General features: G+C 35.7%; 2 protein-coding genes across 2 annotated transcripts in view; both read right to left on the bottom strand.

Annotated features, from left to right (window-relative positions):
* The window catches only part of LOC127517251 (major histocompatibility complex class I-related gene protein-like), a 163,815-nt gene extending 141,742 nt beyond the window's left edge, over positions 1-22,073 (bottom strand). The window contains exons 1-7 of the mRNA XM_051902609.1: positions 21,886-22,073; positions 20,447-20,713; positions 20,080-20,358; positions 19,598-19,888; positions 19,222-19,341; positions 19,048-19,092; positions 18,414-18,951 (exon numbers count right to left, since the gene is read on the bottom strand). Of these exons, the coding sequence (XP_051758569.1) occupies positions 18,929-18,951; positions 19,048-19,092; positions 19,222-19,341; positions 19,598-19,888; positions 20,080-20,358; positions 20,447-20,713; positions 21,886-21,934 (1,074 nt within the window). The 5' untranslated portion in view covers positions 21,935-22,073 and the 3' untranslated portion in view covers positions 18,414-18,928. The remainder of the gene's footprint in view (positions 1-18,413; positions 18,952-19,047; positions 19,093-19,221; positions 19,342-19,597; positions 19,889-20,079; positions 20,359-20,446; positions 20,714-21,885) is intronic.
* LOC127517259 (H-2 class II histocompatibility antigen, A-Q alpha chain-like) lies at positions 1,283-2,758 on the bottom strand. Its single transcript, XM_051902626.1, has 4 exons — positions 2,618-2,758; positions 2,120-2,383; positions 1,636-1,917; positions 1,283-1,560 (listed from the first exon to the last, which is right to left on the bottom strand). Exons 1-4 carry the CDS (start codon positions 2,679-2,681, stop codon positions 1,439-1,441), a joined length of 732 nt encoding a protein of 243 aa, XP_051758586.1. The 5' UTR covers positions 2,682-2,758; the 3' UTR covers positions 1,283-1,438.
* Positions 22,074-23,557: the final 1,484 nt, after the last annotated feature.

Raw genomic sequence — 23,557 nt, 5'->3', positions numbered from 1 at the left:
AAATGAACATTATCAGACATTTAACAACAAACACATGCACAACAGGCATAGCCTAGGCTTATTTGAAGGCAAAATATAAAATCTTGCAACCTGGCGAAAAAAAAAAAGAGAAAAAACCTTGAACAAACTTTAGGCTAGATTTAACCTTGAGTAACAATTCATAAAAACGTTGTGAACTGCATAAATGTTTAAGACCATTCGGCCTAATGTTTTCTATTTTACTAAACAACAAACACACACAATCATTCAATTATTGCATAACAACACTAAAACACTGTAAATAACAATTTTTGTCCCACAAACCATGCCCCACACATTTTTGACTGACTGAAGTACTGTCCCACATTATGCTAATCATACTGTCCCACTTTATGAAAACACATTTCCTAAAGTGAGACACTAGGAAATTTGATAAAAATATAAAATATATAGTTTATATATACAAAGTTATAATATTTTTTGATGGACATACATTTCATAAGCACATTAGGCCAAAAAGTAGCATGATTTTTTTGTTTAAAATTAATTTATACTCCTTAATATCAAGTTTGTCAAACTCTATGTCATTGACCTTTAGGTGGCTTTCACACAAGGTGCTTCCTTTTTGATGATTGCTACAGTCTCATATATGACTGGACATTTGAGAGGCTATGTGATTTTGATCACATGGCACCACAGCTTCAGATAACCCATAGTTTCACTGACATTTATGTATTTATGCGAGACCTACAAACACTAAACCTTAGGTGTCCCACATTAGGCAGTGTCCCACTTTAGGGCAATTCACCCTAATGCTTTTTTAAAGAGACATTAAAATACTATAATGACATTTTATTTTAATTGAATACTTAAATGACCAGCCAAATTTACTGTTAATTAAGTAGCACCTACTAGGATACACTTTGTTTGTGTCGACTGTATCATCAGTGATTTACATTTTGGTCTTGCTCTCTTGGTTTTGACGATTTCCCAGCTCTAGTCACCTGAACGTGGTTAACAAATGAGTAGCCATAAACAAACGAGAACTAATACAGACATGACAGAAGCTGAACTGAACTGAACATAACCGTGTAAAACCAGGCTGACTGATTGCATACTGTGAAGAATGGTCTGTCTTGTGGTAGTATCAATGAAAGACCAAAAGAAAAGAAATATATCAGCTGATCATACAATATTAATCAATAAATTTAATAACATTGTTTTCAATGCACACACACAAACACACACACAAAGCAACAAGTATTTTTGTAAGAAGAGTAGTAATACTATGTTTTTACTTAAACTAAGCATCAGTTTATGAGGCAGATCTGGATTATGTATCGAAACAGGTGAAAGATACAGTATTTTTGTCATATATTTTGCAATGCAAATTTGCATGGGATCTATGCACAACAACACAACTAACAACAAATATGGCACTCTTAGTGCGTCAGTATAACTATATCCATTTTTTCCCTTTGGCAATGAAAACTGCTCCAGTGGCCAAACCCAGCAGCCCAAGAGCCAGACCAACTCCACAGAACACTGATGGACCGATGCTGGGCTCCTTTATCTCTACATCTGCACAGACACAAATATTTGTTAAATACATCATGTGTTTCTAAAATTAATTAGATGTGAATATTAAATACTCACCCCATGTTCTTGTTTCGGGTTGTTGAAGTGCTTTGTGCTCCACAGAACAGCTGTAAATGTCTCCTTCCTCTGGAATGAAACTCAGACGAGAAAATACATTCAGGGTCCCATCATTGTTGGGATAATATCTGCTGACTATTGATCCATCTGTCACATTCACATTGTTCTTAATCCACAAGACTCTGACCGGGGGAGGGTAGAATCCAGAAACAAGGCAAATCAGGGTGTTATTGACATGTAATTTCACATCATTCCTGGGGTAAATTGAGGTCCAGGGGGGTTCTGAAAGATATGTAAATTTTTTAAAAAATAATTTAATCCTCAGTCTCTGTATTTGTAATGTAGCTATACCAAAATGTTTGGATATTTTAGACCCTTCTTATTAAATTGACAAAGTTAAATGTTTAATCCCAATTTTCTTTAGACGGTAACTGTGTGGAGTAAAAAAAAAAAAAAAAAAAAAAAAAAAAAAAAGGCAACTCACCAAGAGGTTCAGATATATTAAGAGAGAGGATCCTGAAATAAGCATCTTTGCACAAAGGTGTTAATCCAATATGAGTGGGGTTAACATCTTGTAGGGGTAATGTATCAAAGCCAGGAATACTATATACGATATCAGGTACTGTGAGAACTAGTTTTGCCTCTTCTATATCCATGTATGCAGCCACTTCAGTTTCATAAGCGAAGAGAATTTCATTAGTGCCAGCTGATCCACTGCATGATTCAATCAGGCCATATTCATGATAACCTAAAGATTTCAGAATTTAAAAGATTTGTTACATATCACCTAAAAAATATTTTTAGTTTATAGATTTTTAATTAAGTAATCCTTATGTCTTTAGCTCTACTATAAACAATAAAAAACAACTCAGGCTTTAGCAGTATTATGTATATCAGAAAAAATATAATTAATAAATCACATTTTAAAACATCATTAGTTCAAAGTTGTATAATTTATATTTATATATTTTCTTTTACTTACTTTGGCCTTCAGTATATGGCAAATAGGCAATGAAAAATATTATTTCGCAAAATGTTCCAAGCATGTTTGTTCACAGTAGTGAGTTGGTTTTGGATCCTCCCACCTAAAGACAAATTCAGCATGTTCTGCCGTCAGTCATGAACTTGACATTCTGGTAATGATATGATCTGAGTGGCAGATTGTGACAAACCTATTCTGTTATCCACCAAACTGAGAGTAATATGCCACAAGTTAACTATCTAACCACCAGAGGTCACTGTCACCTCTCTCTCACTCATTATAACAGTCAGTCTTGAGTCTGCATATGTACCACAGTAGAACCACATTTAGGGAGACCAAGAGAAACACTCAGATTGACAGTTGCTGGACTGGAGCAGAACTTCCTGTTATCACTTTGACTTCTGCTTGTTATAGCCTACTGTGGATTTGGATGGTCGCTGCTTCATTTAAAATCTTTACATGGATGTTAACCACTTTTCTTAACCTACCTGCTTACAGTTGCAGATTTTCTTAAATAAAAAATGTTAAGCTTATGTTTACACATGTCCCTTACAATCAGAGATGACGCTAGCATATTCAGTAGCAGATTACTGTTCTTTTACACTAGTAGTACATATAGTATGGAATGCCAAACCTGCCAAAATTAAAAATAAATAAATAAATAAATAAATATACAAAGAAAAGCAAATTTTTTATTTCTACATTTCTTTATTTTCACATTTATGTATTTCTACATTTCTCTGTCCATAGGGTAATGAGGAGGCCGTGGTTTACCTCAGACATAGCAATCGAGCTCAGAGTAGGCTAGGGCGAAGCTTTGAGGCCAAAGTGACACCTTGTGGTGTGCCCAAAATACAAGAAGTGACAGTCGCAGCATCACTGATTATAATGGGTTCTCTTGGTTCTCTCACTGCAACATGTGGTGTTGTTTTCGAATCAGCGTATTTGAAGAAATCAAACGAATGGATTGAACTCACTCGTTAAGACAGTGACTTGCCGCCACCTACTGTCTGTTTTAGTTTCATATTAAACATATCATTTCATTGATTCCATCATGTCATATTTCTGTCTTCAAAATGCAAAACATTTATCTCATAACATTTTTATGCACTTGTAGGCTACTTGCTGTGTAAATGCACTCATGTTTTTTCTGTATGATGGCTCTGATGAAGCTCTTACTGTTGACACTGATTGGATTTTACTGGTAACTGCCCTACAGCCTTATCATCTAACTGAATTTATCGATCGGAATTAACGTGGCATTCATACATTTAATAAGGTTGACCCTGGACATCAGTTTACGGGGGTAGGATAAAGGCTACCTCCACTTAATAGAAAATAAGTTCGTTTCTGTTGTTGTCAGTATTGTTTTTGGAAGTTACATTAAAATGCAGTTAGCTCAAAAATATGAGGGTATGTGACAGGTGCTGTTTGAAAGAGCATGGTGCATCTGTTTGTTTAATGCATGACGTGCGTGTTTCACTAGCTCCTTTTCCATGGGCACATTTTGATTTATCTAATTCTGGATATTTCCAGTTGATAACTTAGCCTTAGACGTGTGATTAATAATAAGACCACACCAAGAGAACCCATTATAATCAGCGATGCTGTGACTGTCACTTCTTGTCATCATCAGTCATCATGGAGGTTTTGTATTTTGTATTTTTTGTATTTTGTTACTTGCACTTCTGAGCATTTCTCTGGTTTTGTTTTCTTGTTTTTCTGGATGGATTTATGTTGTGATTCTTGCCTGACTGTGTACAATGATTCTGGATATCCAAATGAAACTGCACTTGGATCTTAAACAAGTATTAGAGCATCCGTGACAGTATCAAGACCAAAAAGAGAAACATCAATTGGTAAAACAGCATTAATCAATAAAGTTTAATAGCATTACTTTCAAAGCACAGTAAACTACAACTTTTTTTTCACAAACTTTTTTCAGATTTAGTAAATATTATATATTATTTTATTTATTATGACTTAAATGCCATTTGTTCATTCAAATTGGCTTTATATAATGTCACTCAATAACCGACAATTAAAATTACTGTATGTGTTACAAAGTGATTCAGATGCATTAAGGGAGTTTGTAATCCAAAAACTGTCTGCAAAAGCTTGTTAGAATATTAATGATAACTGTATCTATGGTGAATGTAGTGATATCCATTAGGTCATGTACTGTAAACTTTCACATCTGATCTTGAAAGTCCATGTACGCAGCCATTTCATTATGAAAACTGCAGAGTAATTCATAACGTCCTGCTGATCCACTGCATGTTTTTGTCAGGCCATATTCAGAATAACCTGCAATTCACAGGCTTTAAAAGTTCAAAATTTATCAAGAATAACTTTGTTTCACAAACACTGTTATTGTTTTACATTTTTTGATAATTTAATTATACAATAATCTGTAATTTATAATTTTCACTTAACATTGTTTTATTTATCCACTGTATTGAAGAAATCTTTTTTGAAGAATATTGATTTACTTATGCTCTTTTTGAGGACATAAGCTTAACTGAGACTTGAGTGTTTGACTTAATATTTATTTTATGTATTATAGTAGTATAATACATACATACTGTTAAAATCAGATACTGTATTTGCATGGTATTGAAAATGGTGACTTGTAACTTGAAATAGGAGTCATTTTTGCTTTATATATACTTTTACTTAAGACAAGATTACATCAGCCAAAGTGCACTACAGTATTGTAATATGCGTAGGCAATAATTTTGTCTGCTTTATTTCAGACAGGTAAGATGAAATGCATTTGATTAACAAATACTGTTGACATCAAATGACCTATATTTCATTTGAATAACAAATTATTGTTTTGAAAGATGCAAAAGACACATTGATGCAGAGTGCTTTTTGTGTTCACAAAGTCAACCTGACTCTCAAATATTTTCATATCATAATGTAATTTCAGAACTGCTGCAATAATCAAGTGATCTGCTATGACAGAAATCATAGCTGTATGATTGTTCTGTAAATTAAACACCTTCCTATGGATGATGTCAGAACCTCAATGTCTAGATGCACCACTTCTTCCCTCAAGATTTTCCAGTGGGGTTTTTCAATTTATGAGTAAAATAAAGTCTGTGGTAAACATGATGATACTTTGACTCTACAGTGTAAACTGTACACACTCACACTCCAAAACTTATTATTAAAAACGTATGTTCTGAAAAATTAACATAACTACTTCAAAATTCATGTTTTTTTTTTTTAATATGGGTGTGTGTCATTTACATTGTAGAACAAGTGCTGCAATCCACTGGTGTTGTGGCACACAACGCTGTCTTGGGGCCGCACACACAGAAAGGCTCCTAAATGTTTAAACTCCCTCAATGAAATCCACTTTCTGCAGGGTGATCAGTGAGCTATTTCTAGGTTTTAGTCTATTGTATTTTGTCAATACAAATTAGTTTGCAAGAAAATTTGTTTCACTTGGATTCACAGCTTTTACTATCAAGGGTTAATTTTTTTCACTATGTCTCTGCGTTTCCATCACATTTGAGACTTATATTCCACAAGTTAACCACCAGAGGTCACTGTCACCTATTTTTTGTCTTTCTCATTCTGACATCCATACATTCCTTGAACTGTATTTAAGCCTGTTAGTAACTCAAACATGGCTGCATTTCCCAAAAACATTGTAAGAAAAAAGAAAGTATTGCCACCAAAGGTCTTACAGTCTATGTAGACATACAGCTCTGCTGAAAAGAAACTGCTAAGAGTAGCCAAAGCTGATGACCAGCTAAGACCAGCCAACCATCACCAAACTTTTTTTTTTTCCAGCAGGGAATGAATTTGGGAAACGCAGTTCAGCCTGTCCAGGTCTCTACCTGGAGAAAGCAATTCGTTTGCAACTTCGCATTCCCTTTTAGTATTTTTTCCTCATCTTTACTATGGATTAAGATGGTTGTTACTTCATTAAATATCTTTACTTATGGATTATAACGGCTTGTCTTGGCTTTCCTGTTTACAGTCACAGTATGAAGTGTCAGGCCTGTATGCTTACCTGTGTCCATAACAAAAATGAAGATAATGCAAATGAATGATTGCTCTATTACACTAGTGTAGACATACTGGCCCTCATTTATCAAACGAACGTTGAAACCAGCGTAGGGCCTGCATCCGAACGAAAAAATCAGCTTACGACAACGCTCACGTGTGATTCATTAAACTTTCGTTTGCGGCCAATTCCATCGCACGAATGAACGGGTGTCGATAAATGTGGCGGCTGAAAACTGTCATCATCTAAACAAAAAACATACACTGACAAGAAGCGAAACTCAATAGAACGTTCCATTGCAACACCGGTGCCCAGCAGCAGCCCTGCGTTTCTGCCATTTTGGGGTGAAAGCGACTCGGCAGTCCACTAGTTTCTATGGTAATATCAGCTGCTTTGTTAAAAAAACAAAAACGTACTAAAATCCAACCTGAATGATGACAACACAGAATAAAATACTATCACTAGTGATCATCAAATCCTTTTAACAGTTTATTTTACGGACTTTGTGTTTAAAAGTGCAATATGTAATATTTTTGCAGTAAAATATCCAAAAACCACTAGGCCAGTGTTATATATTTTGTTCACTTGAGTACTTACAATATCTCAAATGTTTCCAACTATTTGTAAATCGTGAGAAAATTGCTATTTTAACCAAGGCTCCGGGACGTGTGAGGAGTTGCCTGTCAATTGTGTCATACCCGCGTTACCCTCGGTCTGCCTGGGTTTCCGGTTTCATTTTGTAGAAATGAAAGACGCTTTAATATAATACACGACAAGGGAACAACTGTTTTAACATATTTATAGACAGAAAACTAATTGTTGTTATATAACTCAACACATTTAGTCTTATTGTTTAAATCTAATTTTCTTGATTTTTTGCGAGTACCATGCTTTAACATGCCTCAGAGAAAAACACTATTTTGTGAAGTAGCTAACATAGCATAATCAGATGCAGCTTTATTTTTAGTAACAGTAATACAAATTTTCTCCATCATACAATATGTTTTAAAATTAATTGCATGCCATTTATCAACACAAGCCATCCAGCATTTAATATGATATTCTAAAATCGATCTAGCTTACTGCAGTGTGCAACAAGTGTCTCACAGCAGCCACCAGGCGAACGCACAGAGTAACGTTATTACATTTTCAACACACTCAAATGTATCTAATATGATAAACAGCTGTGTTACCCCATACTCATGACCGGAAAAGCGGAAGCAGCGCCGGCGACTGCGACACAATAAAAGTTCCGCTGCTCGTGAGGCGTGTTGCGCAATCGTTCCAGCTGCCTCGTTCAGCTCCCACAACACTCGGTCCTGCTCTGCTTCATACTACAATAACGTTAATAATTACATCCATGAACATGATTTCTTCCTGAGTCCTATCCCTATTCTTTTGCACCGTCCGTTGAGGTGAAGACCACACATCCCAAGATTCCGCGCTCAAACTTGGCGACATCAAGCTACGCCTTTGTTTTGAATAGGCTTCTAGCGACCTCTAGCGGACAGAATTCTTTAGAAACCTAGTCAGTTTGGGTTAAAATTCTTTGAAGTTCAAGTATTAGCAAACACTGAATTAATACCAACATATGAATTGTTAAATTAAATGAAGGACATGCATCAGAAAAATAGGGAAAGTTGGACAATAAATATATAACAGAATATAACAGCTTGACAGTAAACAGTTTTTGCAGTGTTGTCTTATATTAATGTCCGTTAAAGCAAGACTATGTAAACAAAAAAACACAGCCAAAAGTGGGATAACAGACACAGCAATGCATCATGTTCTATAAGGTCATGTATGTAGCGTGATCCAGGGGATTAAAACATATTTCAGACCTAGTAATTTACTATTACTATTACTCCACTAGCCTAGGTCTGAAATATAGGCTATATTGTACGTTTTAATCCCCTGGATCACGCTACAACATGATGTTCTTAACTTTATTAATTATTCATTTATTATTTTACTATTAATAGTACTAAATATGTAAAGTTGCATAAAATGGAAATACTCAATAAAGTAGGCTAACTACGTTACCTCAGATGTGTAGCCTACGTTATTTTTTGGATTCCACAACTGATAATATAAAACATATAAGACAATACAACATTTACTGTATAGGTGTCATAAAATGTACTCAATCTGAGAAATTTTCTATTGCGTTTCTGATTTGGCTGTGAGATACACTGCACGTTTTTTGGTTGTCCCAGACGAAAGATTGCCATCGTGAAACAATCGTGCCGATTTCTGTGACCATGGCTCTTAATCAGTGGTCCTGTGTCGTACAGTGAGAGAGGTTCAAAGACGCCCATTTTCCCGGTCGTGCGACCAAAGATAGCCTACGATAGTTTTCCCACAGTGTCAGAAATTCAGCACGATAATCTCACAGTGTGTTTGCTGCTACGACCTACGTCTACTGACCAGCCAATAAAAATGCGACATGAAATCAACGCGACATGGCGCTAAAACTTAAAACTGCTTACCTCAAGCTCTTTTCCCTTCTTCTTTCCTTTTTATTTTCAGCGCACATAAAATCTACAACTGCCAAAGTGTGATTCAACATGGTGTTTTGTTTACCATTAGTGCATGATGGCGATTTATTCTTCTAAAGAAACTTGCATCGCAGCCTACGAATCAACAGGTTTCATGATCGTACAGTCTACATGCATGTCGTACCCAAGTTTAATAGATCCATGTCGCACAGTGTGATAAAGTAATGATCTTATAGGATTGCTAAAATCGTGCAGTGTATACCAGGGCTTAAGATGTGATGGATTCTATTGTCCAGTTGGCATTTTCACCCCAAAATGGCTGCCGCACTACCGAAGCAACACCTAGTGCCCAAAAAGCATCAGAGTTTCGCCTCTTGGGTTCTATGCTCTTTGATCTAAATATCATGTCCAAAATTGTAGAAGCCTCGCCCTATAGTTTTACGACACAGAGAAACAGAACCCGGCTATGAAGAGGAAGTAATCACATGAAAAAGAAATTTATCTTACTCTAAAAATAACCCTCAACCTCATAATTGCAAACAATAAAATTAATTTAAAAAGAAAATACTGGTAAATAAAATGAAAAACTTACAAACATTACTAACATATATAAACTTGGTTATTTTAGTACCTCTCTTCACTCCACAGAAAATCCTTAAAATTTATTTTATTCAGAACAGAACAAGAACGAAAAATAAGTAGCTGATGCGGGCGAAGAGAAGGTTAATATTTATGATTTAACATCTTGATTATATTTTTATAGAAATAATATATTTTTGAGTGAAGATTGAAAATGAAGATGTTTTTCTTGCCCATAATTAATCATTTAATTAGTAATATTGTAATCATTTATTGTTTTATGTTTTTATGATTTCTATGGCAAATGTACACTGTTTCTCTCATGAAAGGCCTTTAGGGCTACATTACTGACTATAGTGTATTTCTAAGTCTGCTGCACACGTACACACTTTCTGAAAGTTTCCTTTGGCATATGTAAATGCTAGGGTGTTAAAGTACAAATATCTTTTTAAGGTCATGTCTGCTAAAGTAGACATTGAACAAAGGCCAAGGGACATTTTAATAGGTCTTTGTCTTCACAGATGTATCTGATTTCCACGAAAAGAGGAACTGATACCTCGTTTGTCCATCTAATCCCCCTGTTAGACTGTACTTTGAACCTGCAAAATGCTGAGACAGTTGTATTATTTGTGATTGCTTTAATAGCTCTTGTGGTTTAATGATGTTTGTGAAGACCAAAAGAGGAACTTGTTGATGTCTGGTTTTTGAGTAATAGAAGAACCCCTTTTACCTTGTATATTCAGTCACCATCTGATATCTTCTCGATAGTGACACAATTTCTGCTCTTTGCATATCAATGAGATCTTGTCAAACTTTGTTCTTCATAGGCAAGATCATTTCACTCAGACTTATAGATTTATACTTAGATTTTTGATTAACATTATATTTGGATTGTAATAGATTTTACTAAACTTCGGATTTAGATTTTACTAAAATGTTATTGAGATTTTACTAAAGTTTTACTAAAGAGGATGACATGTTCTCTAGGCGCCCCTTATATACTGTCTGGTCGCACTAGTATGATGTCATAGGCTGTCGCCGGCCAATAGGATTGGCGTGATTCGACTATCGCTTCAGATAGCTGTCACGCGAGGGTGTTCCCCATATGCGTTCTAGGACGCAGTGCGAGTTCCCTTTCGAAAGGGAACATTTATTTCATAATGTGATTTTGTACCACACATCATTACAACCAGTCACGTCTATCTTTATTCTGTGCGGCAGATCAGTTTAGTTTTTGTTAAATCACACGCATAGGCCAGATTGTTAGCAGTCAATATTTGTCAGAGAGTCTTCAAGTTGCGCAATTTCTTTATTATCCCGATGCTGATGCAACAAGATGTGTTTGCTCTCTATTTAGAAGGCTTTACAATATTTTTAACAAATGAACAAATTTAACAAATTTTTACTCATATTTCTAAGTTTAAGACTTTAAAGATAAATATTAGCAATCTGTCGTTTACAATTCAGTCTTGTGTTTGTTCAGTTGTCTCTTGGAATAGTAAAACGATGGTAAACATAGACAGCGGGTTATCCTCTGTAGGACAACAATCCCCCAGTTTCAAGGCTTAAAGGCTTAAAGGGTTAGTTCACCCAAAAATTAAATTTCTGTCATTAATTACTCATCCTCATGTCTTTCCACACCCGTAAGACCTTCATTCATTTTCAGAACACAAATTAAGATATTTTTGATGAAATCCGAGTGGAACATAGAAATCAATGAAATTACTACATTCAAGGTCCAGAAAAGTAGTAAAGGCATGGTTAAAATAGTCAACGTGACTACAGTGGTTCAACCTTAATGTTATGAAGTGACGAGAACACTTTTTGTGCGCAAAAACAAAAAAAAATAACGACTTTATTAAACATTTTCTTATGTTGGCGTTCTGACGTAGTACACAGAAGCCTGCGCTATACAGCGTAAACAGCGTAGGAGACTGACGGGGAGAGACGACATTGTTGAATGAAGTTGAGCACCAATGGTGTGAGGACCTTATTCAGTGTTTCCCACAGAATTTTGTGAGACTGTGGTGGGTGGACATCTGCCCTTCTAGGGGGGTCCGGGGGCACGCCCCCCGTAAGAAAATTTGGACATTTTACATTTAAATGCATAAATCTGGTGCATTTTGAAAGCAAAATTAAGTGACTACATCAATGAAGAAATTTGTTCTCTTGTAAACAATTGTGTGCTCTCGTAGTAATTTATTTATTGGTTGCTTAGACATGAATGGTGACGATAGGGCACATTAGTCATAAAACAACATAAACAACATATAGTAAATGATAGTTCATAAATGGTCAAACATGTAGAGTATACATTTGAACCATCAAAAATATGTAGCAAAAGAGATTACCTTTGTTGATTTAATTTATTTCTAGAATAATTAGTGGGGGCCAGTAATACATATTTATTATGTACAGTTACTATTTATTAGGGGTGTAATGGTTCAAATTACTCACGGTTCGGTTTTTATTACGGTTTTAGGGTCACAGTTTCGGTACGGTTCGGTATGTGCTATGTTCAGGGGAAAAAAGACAAGAAAGAAAATAAGAACAAATCAAACTACAAGCACAAATAAATACAGTAGAGGTATAGAATAAAGTATCGAATAAAGTAATCAAATGTAAAATAACATTACATATTTGACTGTATAAATTAAAGATTAATCCTTATTAAAGTTACAAAAGCTATTCAGTCAAGAGCAGTGAGTGATTTCCTTGTCTTTTGTTGTTTGATTAACATTAAAAACACAGACAGTAGTAATATTGGTCTGCTGTCACTTTAAGACAATGCAAGGATCCAAAATACTAATACTGTGCACATGCGTTGTCTTTCTCGACTGTGTAATTTCACTTAAGGCATAACAGACTATGCGTGCGTCTCAGTCAGCTCCCTAGTTAAGTAGTCAGGGCACTGATCAGGTAGTCGGCCACATTCATTTACATGATATATTGATTCACGACCTAGGAAGCTAGGGAGCTGATTGAGAAGCAGGGTATGTCTGCTAGGATAGGCTACTCATCAAGACGGGCATGTTGACATAATTTTTGTGTGAATTTGTCCGTTGAAGCGCAAGACTTGAAAGAGAACTCAATATTTGCACACTGTCTGAGACGCGGGTTTCCGCATGTGCGCTTCAGATGAGCGCACACACAAATCTTCTCACAGCACTTCTGGATCTTGAATGTTTAAATTGGCGAGGGTTAAACGAGTTTAGTTTAAACACAGACAGCAATGTCGTGTGCTGTCCAGGTTTTACCTGCGCTCGCGCTATCAACACCCGGTGCATAAGGCACTCGCGTTGAACAAAGTTTACAAAGAGTGACTGTTTTGTCTTTTTTTTTTTTTTTTTTTGGTCATCGCTGTTGTTGTAATGTATTGGGAAGCCAGAATGCGTTTCCATAGACAGAAACATTAGCCGAACTCGGTCTGTCTGTTGCACTCGATTCTCCTGACTCCACTACGGAGAGATAATCTAGTGAACGCCCGCTGTGCCCCGTTCGCGTGCTGCGTGCTTATGTAGACAGAAATAGCTCCTTTCGCTCGGCGGAGCAGCTATTCGTCTTCTATGGGGGTATTAAGAGACACTATATTTCCGGTTCTCATATATTCATATATTACGAATATTATATTTCCGGTTCTTATTGAGACCGTGGCGGGACAAATTAGAATGTGGCGGGCCGCCACAGTCTAGTTAATGTATGGGAAACACTGCTATTGTAATTACTCAGTCAATAATCCTTCTTCTCCGAAATAAATAGCATTTTTGAGGGCCTGAACATGCTCGAAAACTCATTAAAATTTGCACACACGTCAGAAGTGGTGAAAATTTATGTCTGATATGGGTTTCAGAATTAGGTGTGGCAAAATGGCTCGATAGCAGCACCTACAAAATTTAAATTAAGCGCCCTTCGCACTATGTTTCACGTACAAGTATGAAATTCTGTAATCACATGCAACAGCCCAATACCTACAAAAAAGCCCCGGGACCAAAATCTGAAAACCCAACAGGAAGTAAGATATGTTGAATTTTCTCTGCAAAATTTTTTCAGTTTTTGCCATTTCCAGACTCCAGACTTTTAAACTCCTCCTAGTGATTTTATCAGATAAACATCATATTTGGTCAGTCTAATCTAAAGATCTGAACCCATGTAGATGCCTGAAGACATCTACATGGCAATATTCAGTTACAGTCATAGCGCCACCTGCGGGCAACAGGAAATGTCATGTTTTACACTGTGATTAACTCCTCATAGAGATTTAACCAAATCAACATCATATTTGGTCAGTCTAATTTTAAGGCCTTAGCAATGTTAAATTGCAAAGATCTTGGGTTTTCATTGAAGGGCGTGTCTGTGGCGGCCTGACAACAGGAGAGTGAAAACTTTGGGAATTTTGAGTCCTAAGCTGTGTCAGTAGCACTAGGTGTGTCAGGTGTTTATGTAGGCACAATCTCCCATGACACTGAAAGGAAAAGCTTTCATAACATAACAGACACAAAGTAGATTATTCTAATACAACAATTGTATGCAACAATCTTTTCAGTAACGCATATTGAAAAACAGCCTGTGATCAAAGAGAGGAGGTGGGGCATAGCAGCTCATTTGCATTTAAAGGCACATGCATGAAAACAGCCTGATTCTTGACTGTAGTCAGAAATGGGTATTTACAACATGGATTTGTAAATGATCTGTGAGGTATTTTAAGCTGAAACTTCACAGACACATTCTGGGGACACCTGAGACTTAAATTACATCTTAAATAATAATAATAATAATAATAATAATAATAATAGGGGACCTTTAATGTGCATCAAATTGCTAGCTAAAATCAACAAAACGAACAACTGAATATATATCAGCGTGATAACAACTACCTAAAATGACCAAAACCATCTTTCATAAAATTTTATTGGAAGTGTAATTTATTTTTTTATTTTGACTCAAGTCCCGTTCGTTTGCATGGAGAGGGCGGGGTTTATGACCTGTACTGCATCCAGCCACCAGGGGGCGATCAAAGAGCCCGCAGCTTCACTTTTCAGGACGTATGAGGCACATACCCGTTCCTGCCTCAATCGGATTCTCTGCCAAATAATAACGAGACATCTGCTTGGTTTTTATATTTATATTATCTATATCACGATCACTCTCACAGATAGCATAGTTCTTCTTTCGTCATTAAAGTTTATTATTTCCACGCGTTTTAAAGCTATATCAGTTTAAACTTCTAATGGATCGTTTTCTGAGCGCACTCACACAGACAGCTGGCTGTCAGACGTCAAGTCTCGTGAGTAACTTCTCGTTCACATTTTGTTTTGTTTAAACTGTCAAATACACACAAGGTTCTGTCAAAAACAGACAGTTCACATAAACAGTCAGTTATGTCTGTGAAAGTAAATAGCAGGCAACGTAACAGAAATCGTGTATATTAGATCTGTGGCGCATTCCCTTCAAAAATAAAGCTAATCTGCTTCATTCAGTGGCTCAGATGTCAGTAAATGAAGACTGTTATGTTCACTCTTACATCCAACAACAAAATATCTCAGTTACTTACCAGACATTGTTGTCGCTGCAGCTGCTCGACCGCGGAGAAAATGGCGGACAGCGTACAGCTCACTGAGGCGGAAACCATGGCAATAATACAGGACTGTCAATCAGCGACCGTGGGCGGGGCATGAGTTATGTGACGTCACATTACTCAGAGAATCAAAACCATTCGGTTGTTAAGTCTGATGTCACGCGGCAGCGCTTCCGGGTCCAAACGCTCTATCTCATACCACAAGAAAACAACAAATGGTGCTAATATACACACACGATGTGGTGTAATACTACCAAAAAATTATAATCATAACCTTTATCTCCATACCAAAATCCCAGATGGCCAGACAGTGATTTATCTTTTAAATCGTTAAAATATTAATGTCTGTGACGCTGTGAGCACGGAGACTGTTGTGTAGACTGTAATTATTTTAAATGTTTAACTTTTTAAAATGTTAAATGTTTCATATGAATAAATAGCGCTACAAACGGCCGTATTTAGGCCACGCCCACACGGGGGGGGGGGGGGGGGCAATCCAGCCGTCTCCATTGACTTTGTATTGCGTGAGGCTGCCCCTCCTTGTCATTTCTGACTTATAACAAAAAACAGAACAATGCCTTAAAGCTGCTGTGTGACAAGGTGTACAGCAAACAAGCTAAAAAACCCAGAACTAAGTTTTTATAAGCTACCGAACCATAAAAGCCAGCCTTTAAGGAGACAAAAGTGGATACATACAGGCAATAAGACATGAAGCATCAGCAGGAAGAATGGGTAAATTTTGGGATCCTGACACTCAGTATGCCTCAGTAAGCCTACGTGTGCAGTAAACATTTTGTCAAATATCCAAATGTCAGTTTTATATATTATATTTCCTGTCGCTGATTACGTTACCCTCCAGTGGGCGTAGTTCTCATAGTAATATGACATGTCGCGCTCTGTCTCAATCGCCTGTATCCACTTTTTAGTCCTTAAACGCTCGTTTTTGGGGTCGACAGCTTATAAAAACTTCTGGGTTTTTGGTTCTGGGTTTTTTTAGCTTGTTTTCTGTACACCTTGTCACATAGCAGCTATTAGACATTGTTCTGTTTTTTGTTATAAGTCAGAAATGACAAGGAGGCAGCCTCACGCAATACAAAGTCAATTGAGACGGTGGGTGTGGTTTTCAGATTATGATGCGTGTCGCTCTGTCTCTATAGACATAATAAATACATAGACGCCCTATTGCGGCTTTTCTGGACAAAAAGCTCAATAAAGTTTACATTTCTCAACCGATTCCAATGGTTTATGATCTGCGTGGAGTATGAAAAAGCTTTTGTCTCCAATTACTCGGAATCTCGCTAGTTTGAACTTGAAAAGTATTCATTGTCATAAGGAATTGTGAAAACTCACACTTCTCAAGCATAGATTTGGTTTATCTTTCAAGGTTAATAATTGTGGAGATATTCCTAATCTAATATAATTTAATGTACATGAAATGTGCACATCGATTTTAATTGTGGAAATGCTTTTCTGTCTTCAACAATGGCATTTTAGCTTTTTCCCTCGTGCCTTTAGTTTTTCCTCTTGAATCACATCACAGGACAATTTCAATTAAATATGAAGATAATTTGCATCTCAAAACCTTATTAATCGTTTAATTATCTATAGGCCTTAGCATTACACAGATTTAATGTCAGTACACCATAGTACACGTTAATGTACTAAATGAATTTATGTTGAATCAAATGGATTGCAACAAGATATAAAAGGATTGGGCTTAAAAGATTTCTTATCCTGTTGCTCGCTCTAGTGGACAACATTAAAAGCACAGCTTTTACTAATTATTATAAGACAATCCTTAATAGATCCAGTTAAACATTTTAGAAACAGTGGTAGAACATTTTTTAGTACAATTACAGTACAATATAAATTGTATGTGGTTTATTCTATAGCATATTATTATTATTAGCCTATATTATTATTATAAATAACCTAAAAATACAATTGAGTATAAAAACAGTAAAATATAGTAGTAATATAACTAATAAAATAGCAGATAGTATATCATAAATTGTAAAATAATATAGTCAATAAAATAAAAATAGCAAATAAAATAGTGAATAGTACAATCATATAATAATATAAGTCATATAATAATATCATAATAATAGGCAGACGAGGTCTCTTGGAAAAGCACAGAACAGTCTGCTGACAGGCTTTCTTCAGCCTTTCTTAAGGTTTGTGTTGTCCTGGTTCCACTGGCCAAACTGGGGTAAAAATATAAATAAGCTATGATTAGATCAATCAAATCACCTGCTCTTCGGAGATGAGTCGGTTTAGGTCTATCTGTACTTCTGACAGCCTGAGTTGTCCTGTTAAAGTCCTCCTCACTTGCGATTTTGATTAGTTAATGATATAAACTATAATATAATTTCAGACTTCATAAGAATCATGTAAACTTTATATTATTTCTTATAAAGTCTCAGTTTTTTATAGATAACTAGCATTGTCGTTAGCTTTTAATAGTCTGACTTTGGTGGTCAACTAGCTGTCAAAACAATGTTATAATGACCAAATACAACCAGAAACAACTGTTCAGACTTACATGTGAAAGGTAATTCCCTGATATGTGGTTTGGATTGTGCAACGATTTGTAAAACCTCAAAATAGTCAGGCATCTTTTCTTCAGTCCACTTATGAGTTATGGCATGTTGCCCCGCACAATATAGCGGAGCCGTTGACGTGCGATCCAGCGGCCAATAGGGCGTCTATGTATTTATTATGTCTATGATCAAAACGGCTTGTCTAATGAGGCTGCTTTGGTTTAATGGGGATTTAAAAAAAAGGAGTGGCTGGATTTTTATCATTGTGGGGTGGTTGTGTTCACACACTGCTAACACACATTTTTATCCAAACACCTTGTAAAAGTGGATTTAGCATAATAGGTGACCTTTAACATAGATTGTACATTAGGATACTTTAATGTCTCTATTAAGTACACTACCATTGAGTTCAGTTTAAGCTGTCAGATGAGACCAAACATGACATAGTTACATGTTAGAAAACACTAGTAGATAAATAGTATGTAGTTGAAAGCATATATGTCATGTGAAGCAAATGGTACAGATGTGTCATTGAAGTGTAAACGACTCTGTCTCTCCAGACAGAACCATCCTGTACCTGGAATGTCCCAACAGTCCTCAATCAGCATTTTGATGAATTCCTCGCACTAGATAGGCATTAGCATACTGTGATGATGAAGGCCATTGTGCCACGTTTAATTCACATGTATACCTTTAAAAGGATTTCTGAAGTATAGGGCAGAAAAGAGTTCTACCCATATTCGCTATATGTCTTTGAATGGTCATTTTCATGTTTGCAGCAAATGCCATTATCCATATCACAATTTTCTAAAGGTAAAGTTGTTCTGCGTGTACAGTACAGAACAGCAGAATAATAAAACACAGATCACCTTGGACAAGCAAAACAACAACAACAATGAAAAACAGGCTTAATTTTTATGTTGCATATACTGTATACTATCCATTATTGTAGTGTAACTATATTACATTCCTTTGTCGTTTTAATCAAATATCACTTGATGGTCATTATCATAACAAAACCTGATGGTATCTCTGAGCAAATGCTAAGGCTTTTTAATTTTAAGTTTGAATTTAATATAGGCCTGTTTAGACTCATGTTTCATCTTGCGTGGAAGCTGAAATAAAGAAAAAAAAAATTTGTCATGTCCAATATTAACCTTAAAATGAACATATTGGTGAATTCATATTACTTCATTAAACAGAGTACTTACATGAAGTAAGGGAGTAATCACTCTTTGACGTCTCAGAGCCTCGTCCTGAATAACAATGGCACAGTTAAACAAAGATCACTAGAAACATGAAACTGCATGGGGTGAACTTTAAAAGAGTATCTAAAGGAACTGATGTTTGGTTTCTTTTCCTAATTGAGTTTACAAAACATTTACCAGCAGCATGTGTCTTCCTCCATATGAGTGCAGGTATGATGAGAACAGCCACAAACATTAACACCAGCACACAGAAAACTACATACAGACTAATGGATCCTGGGTCAGATTCATTCACATCTGAAATAAATTAAAAATAATAATAATAATTTAAAATATTATCAACAATAGTGAGATAAACAAGAACTTTCTGGAAAAGAAAGTTAAATAAAGTTAGTAAAACATTTTTGTTATTCATTGTAATATTCTAATAGTACTGTTGATTTTTCTAAGGCTTGATATACTAAATTTATTGTATAGAACGATAATAAAGTATCATGAATCTAATGTCTAATTTGTTGTTCAGTTTTGTTTGATAGATGATTATTTTCTTTACCAAACGTAATGTCCAGTTTGTTGTCCAGACTGAGGTGCTCCATTGTACAGTTGTATGTATGTTCCTCACGTACTTCTTCTGCGCTGATCTCCAAAATCTTCCTCATCTGGTAAGTTCCGTCTCCATTGGGAAGAATCTCTCCTCCTGTGATCTGATCATCATCCACAAGCTGACCATCTCTGAACAGAGTCAGGTTAATGTGACGGGGGTAAAAACCAGTGGCCAGACAGCTGATCTGAAGCCCTTGAGAGTCTGTGAGTGTCTTCCTCATGAGTCTGACTCTGGGTTTCACTACAGAGAAGGACGAGAAGTCTTACTGTTGTTAAACTGTTGCATCAGTTATTTATTTATGGTTATCAGGTTTCATAAAACAATCAGAAGCACATGTATTTTCTGTCAGCACAGCTGTTTGGGTCATATTTGTTGATTTTTTTTATTTTTTTTATCTTATTATATTAAGTTAATCAGGTTGATTCTCTCACCTTTTCTCATCACATTGTTCTTTTCCATATGCAGGTACCTCCGCAAAACTTTAATGCAAATAGGATGATAAACATTTTCATATAAAAATTTCATATGTTGCCGTTTAATTTGGTCCCACGGTATTATCCATGGCTTTTCCATCTGGATATCATTTTTTTCCAGATCATAGGTCACCTCCTCCAAATTTTGTCCATCGAAAGCATCAAATCTCAGAAGTGGACCTGGTTTACCATCATTCAACAATTCACATCCAGCAAGTCTCTGATGAACATGTATACCTTCAAATGAAGGAAAAAAAAATTGTTTTATTAGTCCTCACTGATGATTCTTACTGTCTAATAGTGATATGTAGGCTATAGTTCTCACCATCTGTGTGATTTAGGTGTTCCTTAACATAAAAATCACGGGATTTCATGCCATTATACGTGTCTTGAAACACAACGCCAGCATCACTTTGCTCTTCATCATAGTATTTTGAATCACTGTTAGTGCGATAGACAGCTTTCCATGTGGTTGAGTCATAATACATTATTTGCAGATCATCCAACATCACCACAACACTGAACTCAGGAAATGGTGTCTGTCCAACTATATATGTTGCCAAAGCCATCAGTGAGTGAGAACCTGTGGATACTCAAGGACAAGAAAATAGTTCAGTGTCAAATTAGACCATAACATATGACTATACATTCCAGGCTTATCTTCCTGTGGCATTATAACTGAATATACATATGATAAATATTCCATCACATAATTCACAAGTTGCCATCCACATTAAAATATACAAGAAGTAAGGTTCATCTGTTAAGAACCATGTACTGAATCATGTACTTGATGTGGAACAGTGAAACAGAGAAACAAAAAGGCAGGATGAATCAAGAGATTGAAAGAAAAGATTTGGATGGTTGTTGCAGCATTTTCCATGCTGATAACGGGTGAAACAATAAAAACAGTATTAATAGGCAATGTTGAAGCAGAGACCAGTTAATTTGAGAGTCCAGGCCTGAGACTGAAATAGATTGAGTTTATAACAACAACATTGTTAATGATTTTTTTAAAAAGCAGGAGGCGGCCATTGTGCAAGTTTACAATTAATATATATAAAAAAAACATGAACAGATATTTCACACTTATTTACAATTGTTTACCAGACGGACACATTATTATAAACCTGAGCTGCTCTTCCTCTAACTTACAAACTCAGTATTTCTCCTTTTCTGTATGTCACAGAAAAGCTACTACAAATTAGAAAAACTGTCCAACATTCACAGACAAAATATAAAAAAACCTGCAACATTAAAGGGAAAATATGTAGGCCTAAATTCTGTTTACATTTACTCAACCCCCAAACCTGTAAAAGAAGACATTTTTGTAAAACATCTGAGTGGTTGTTGTTGTTTTAAAAAAAAAAAAAAAAAAAAAAAACTATAAATACTAAATGATATACCTATAAATGATAAATTGCCTTCCTACTGTAAACAACTGGTAAACATCACAATTAGGTAAGGGAATACACTGAAACACCTTCCTGCTTGTGCCTGCAAGTGCAATTCATGCTGGCCTTTTTAGGTGTATAGGTAAACCATTTGTTACCATCGACAACAAGGTCGACAAGGTTTTTTTTTTTTTTAATAAAATAAAAAGTAGTATCCACCTTCAAGCCACCTTATCACTTAGAGCAGGTAATAGTATAGTTTTACCGTTTAATGCACTGTTGTTCTTCTTCAAGGCTAATGAATCTCACACATTCACATAAAATAGGCGTTGCAAAATAAGGTGAATAGGAAAGCATTAAATTAACTTACCTGTATTGACAACTGTCAAGCATGACAACAGATACGCAAGCATGAGCATTCTCTAAAATTAATGAATCCAGGTGATGTCTGTAAAAAAAAAAAAAAAAAAGAAAGAAAAGAAATTAAGCGCATGCACACGCGTATCCCTAACACGACCACAAATCAATGCAAAATCAGTCTTCTATTGGGTGTGTTTTATGCATTTATGGCGGGTCCATAGTGCCGTCGCGGTCACAATAAATTAATATCTTACCCTCAAGTGTTTTTTCTAGCTTTTCTTATCTTTCCTTTGTTATCTTTCTTATCAATCATTAACTTTTTGCTTTTACTTTCCTATGTGTTCTGATGACATTGAATATATTCTTGATACATATTGTATATTGTATACAAAGTTGTATGTCATTGATGTCATCTCCTACTGTTCACAAGCATAATAATAAAAAAAAAAAAAAACATTTAAAAAAAAATTACTCACTTTCTCCTGGAGATTAAGGACTATGTGCAAATTATACACCATCAGTGTTTCAATTTTATTTCATTTTCACAATTATTAACAACTTTAAAGCTGAACACATAAATTCAGTAATTATAATCTATAAACATAATATTCTGGAATGTGTCATTCTGAGCTTTTACTTTTGATGTCTTAGGTTTAGGAAAACAGTGTGACTCATAATAGACTATCAAACTTAAGTGGATCCATTTTACTTCACCTGAATAACTGTTCTGTGTATTGTTTTTTGCCTTGTGGTAAAGTACCGGATTTTTGTAGGCTATCTAAGATCTGGTCTTTAGTCTAATTTTATTAGACTTCCCCCACTCCAGAACCTAGTAGCTGAAGTATTGCGTTGGAGTACGCAGGTGCTACACATTGGATCACAATATGAACATGTACTCTGAATTTTATTCTTAAAGGGTTAGTTCACCCAAAAATGAAAATTCTGTCATTTATTACTCACCCTCATGCCGTTTTACACCCGTAAGACCTTCGTTAATCTTCGGAACGCAAATTGATATTTTTGTTTAAATCCGATGGCTCCGTGAGGCCTACATAGGGAGCTTCAGGAAGATTCGGAGCGTTATGAATCAGAGTGTCGAATCCGCAGTTCGGAGCGCCAAAGTCACGTGATTTCAGCAGTTTGGCGGTTTGACACGCGATCCGAATCATGATTCGACACGCTGATTCATTATGCTCCGAAGCTTCCTGAAGCAGTGTTTTGAAATCGGCCATCACTAAATAAGTCGTTATTTTGTTTTTTTTGGCGCACCAAAAATATTCTCGTCGCTTTATAATATTAATATTGAACCACTGTACTCACATGAACTGATTTAAATATGTTTTTAGTACCTTTATGGATCTTGAGAGAGGAAATGTCATTGCTCCCTATGTAGGCCTCACGGAGCCATCGGATTTAAACAAAAATATCTTAATTTGTGTTCCGAAGATCAACGAAGGTCTTACGGGTGTAAAACGGCACGAGGGTGAGTAATTAATGACAGAATTTTCATTTTTGGGTGAACTAACCCTTTAATATTTTTTATGGAGCTACTATTCTGACAACCCAAAATTTCTAATGATTCAGTAATGATGATGAACTTAAAGGTTATAGACCACTTCCCACAACATAATAACAATGGCATTAATAAAAGGTATAGACTAATTAATTGGTTATTTAGGATT

Source organism: Ctenopharyngodon idella, chromosome 8 (genome assembly GCF_019924925.1).
Source record: "Ctenopharyngodon idella isolate HZGC_01 chromosome 8, HZGC01, whole genome shotgun sequence".
Taxonomy (NCBI): Eukaryota; Metazoa; Chordata; class Actinopteri; order Cypriniformes; family Xenocyprididae; genus Ctenopharyngodon; species Ctenopharyngodon idella.
The sequence above is the reverse complement of the archived record's forward strand: the minus strand, read 5'-3'. Positions and strand labels throughout refer to the sequence as shown.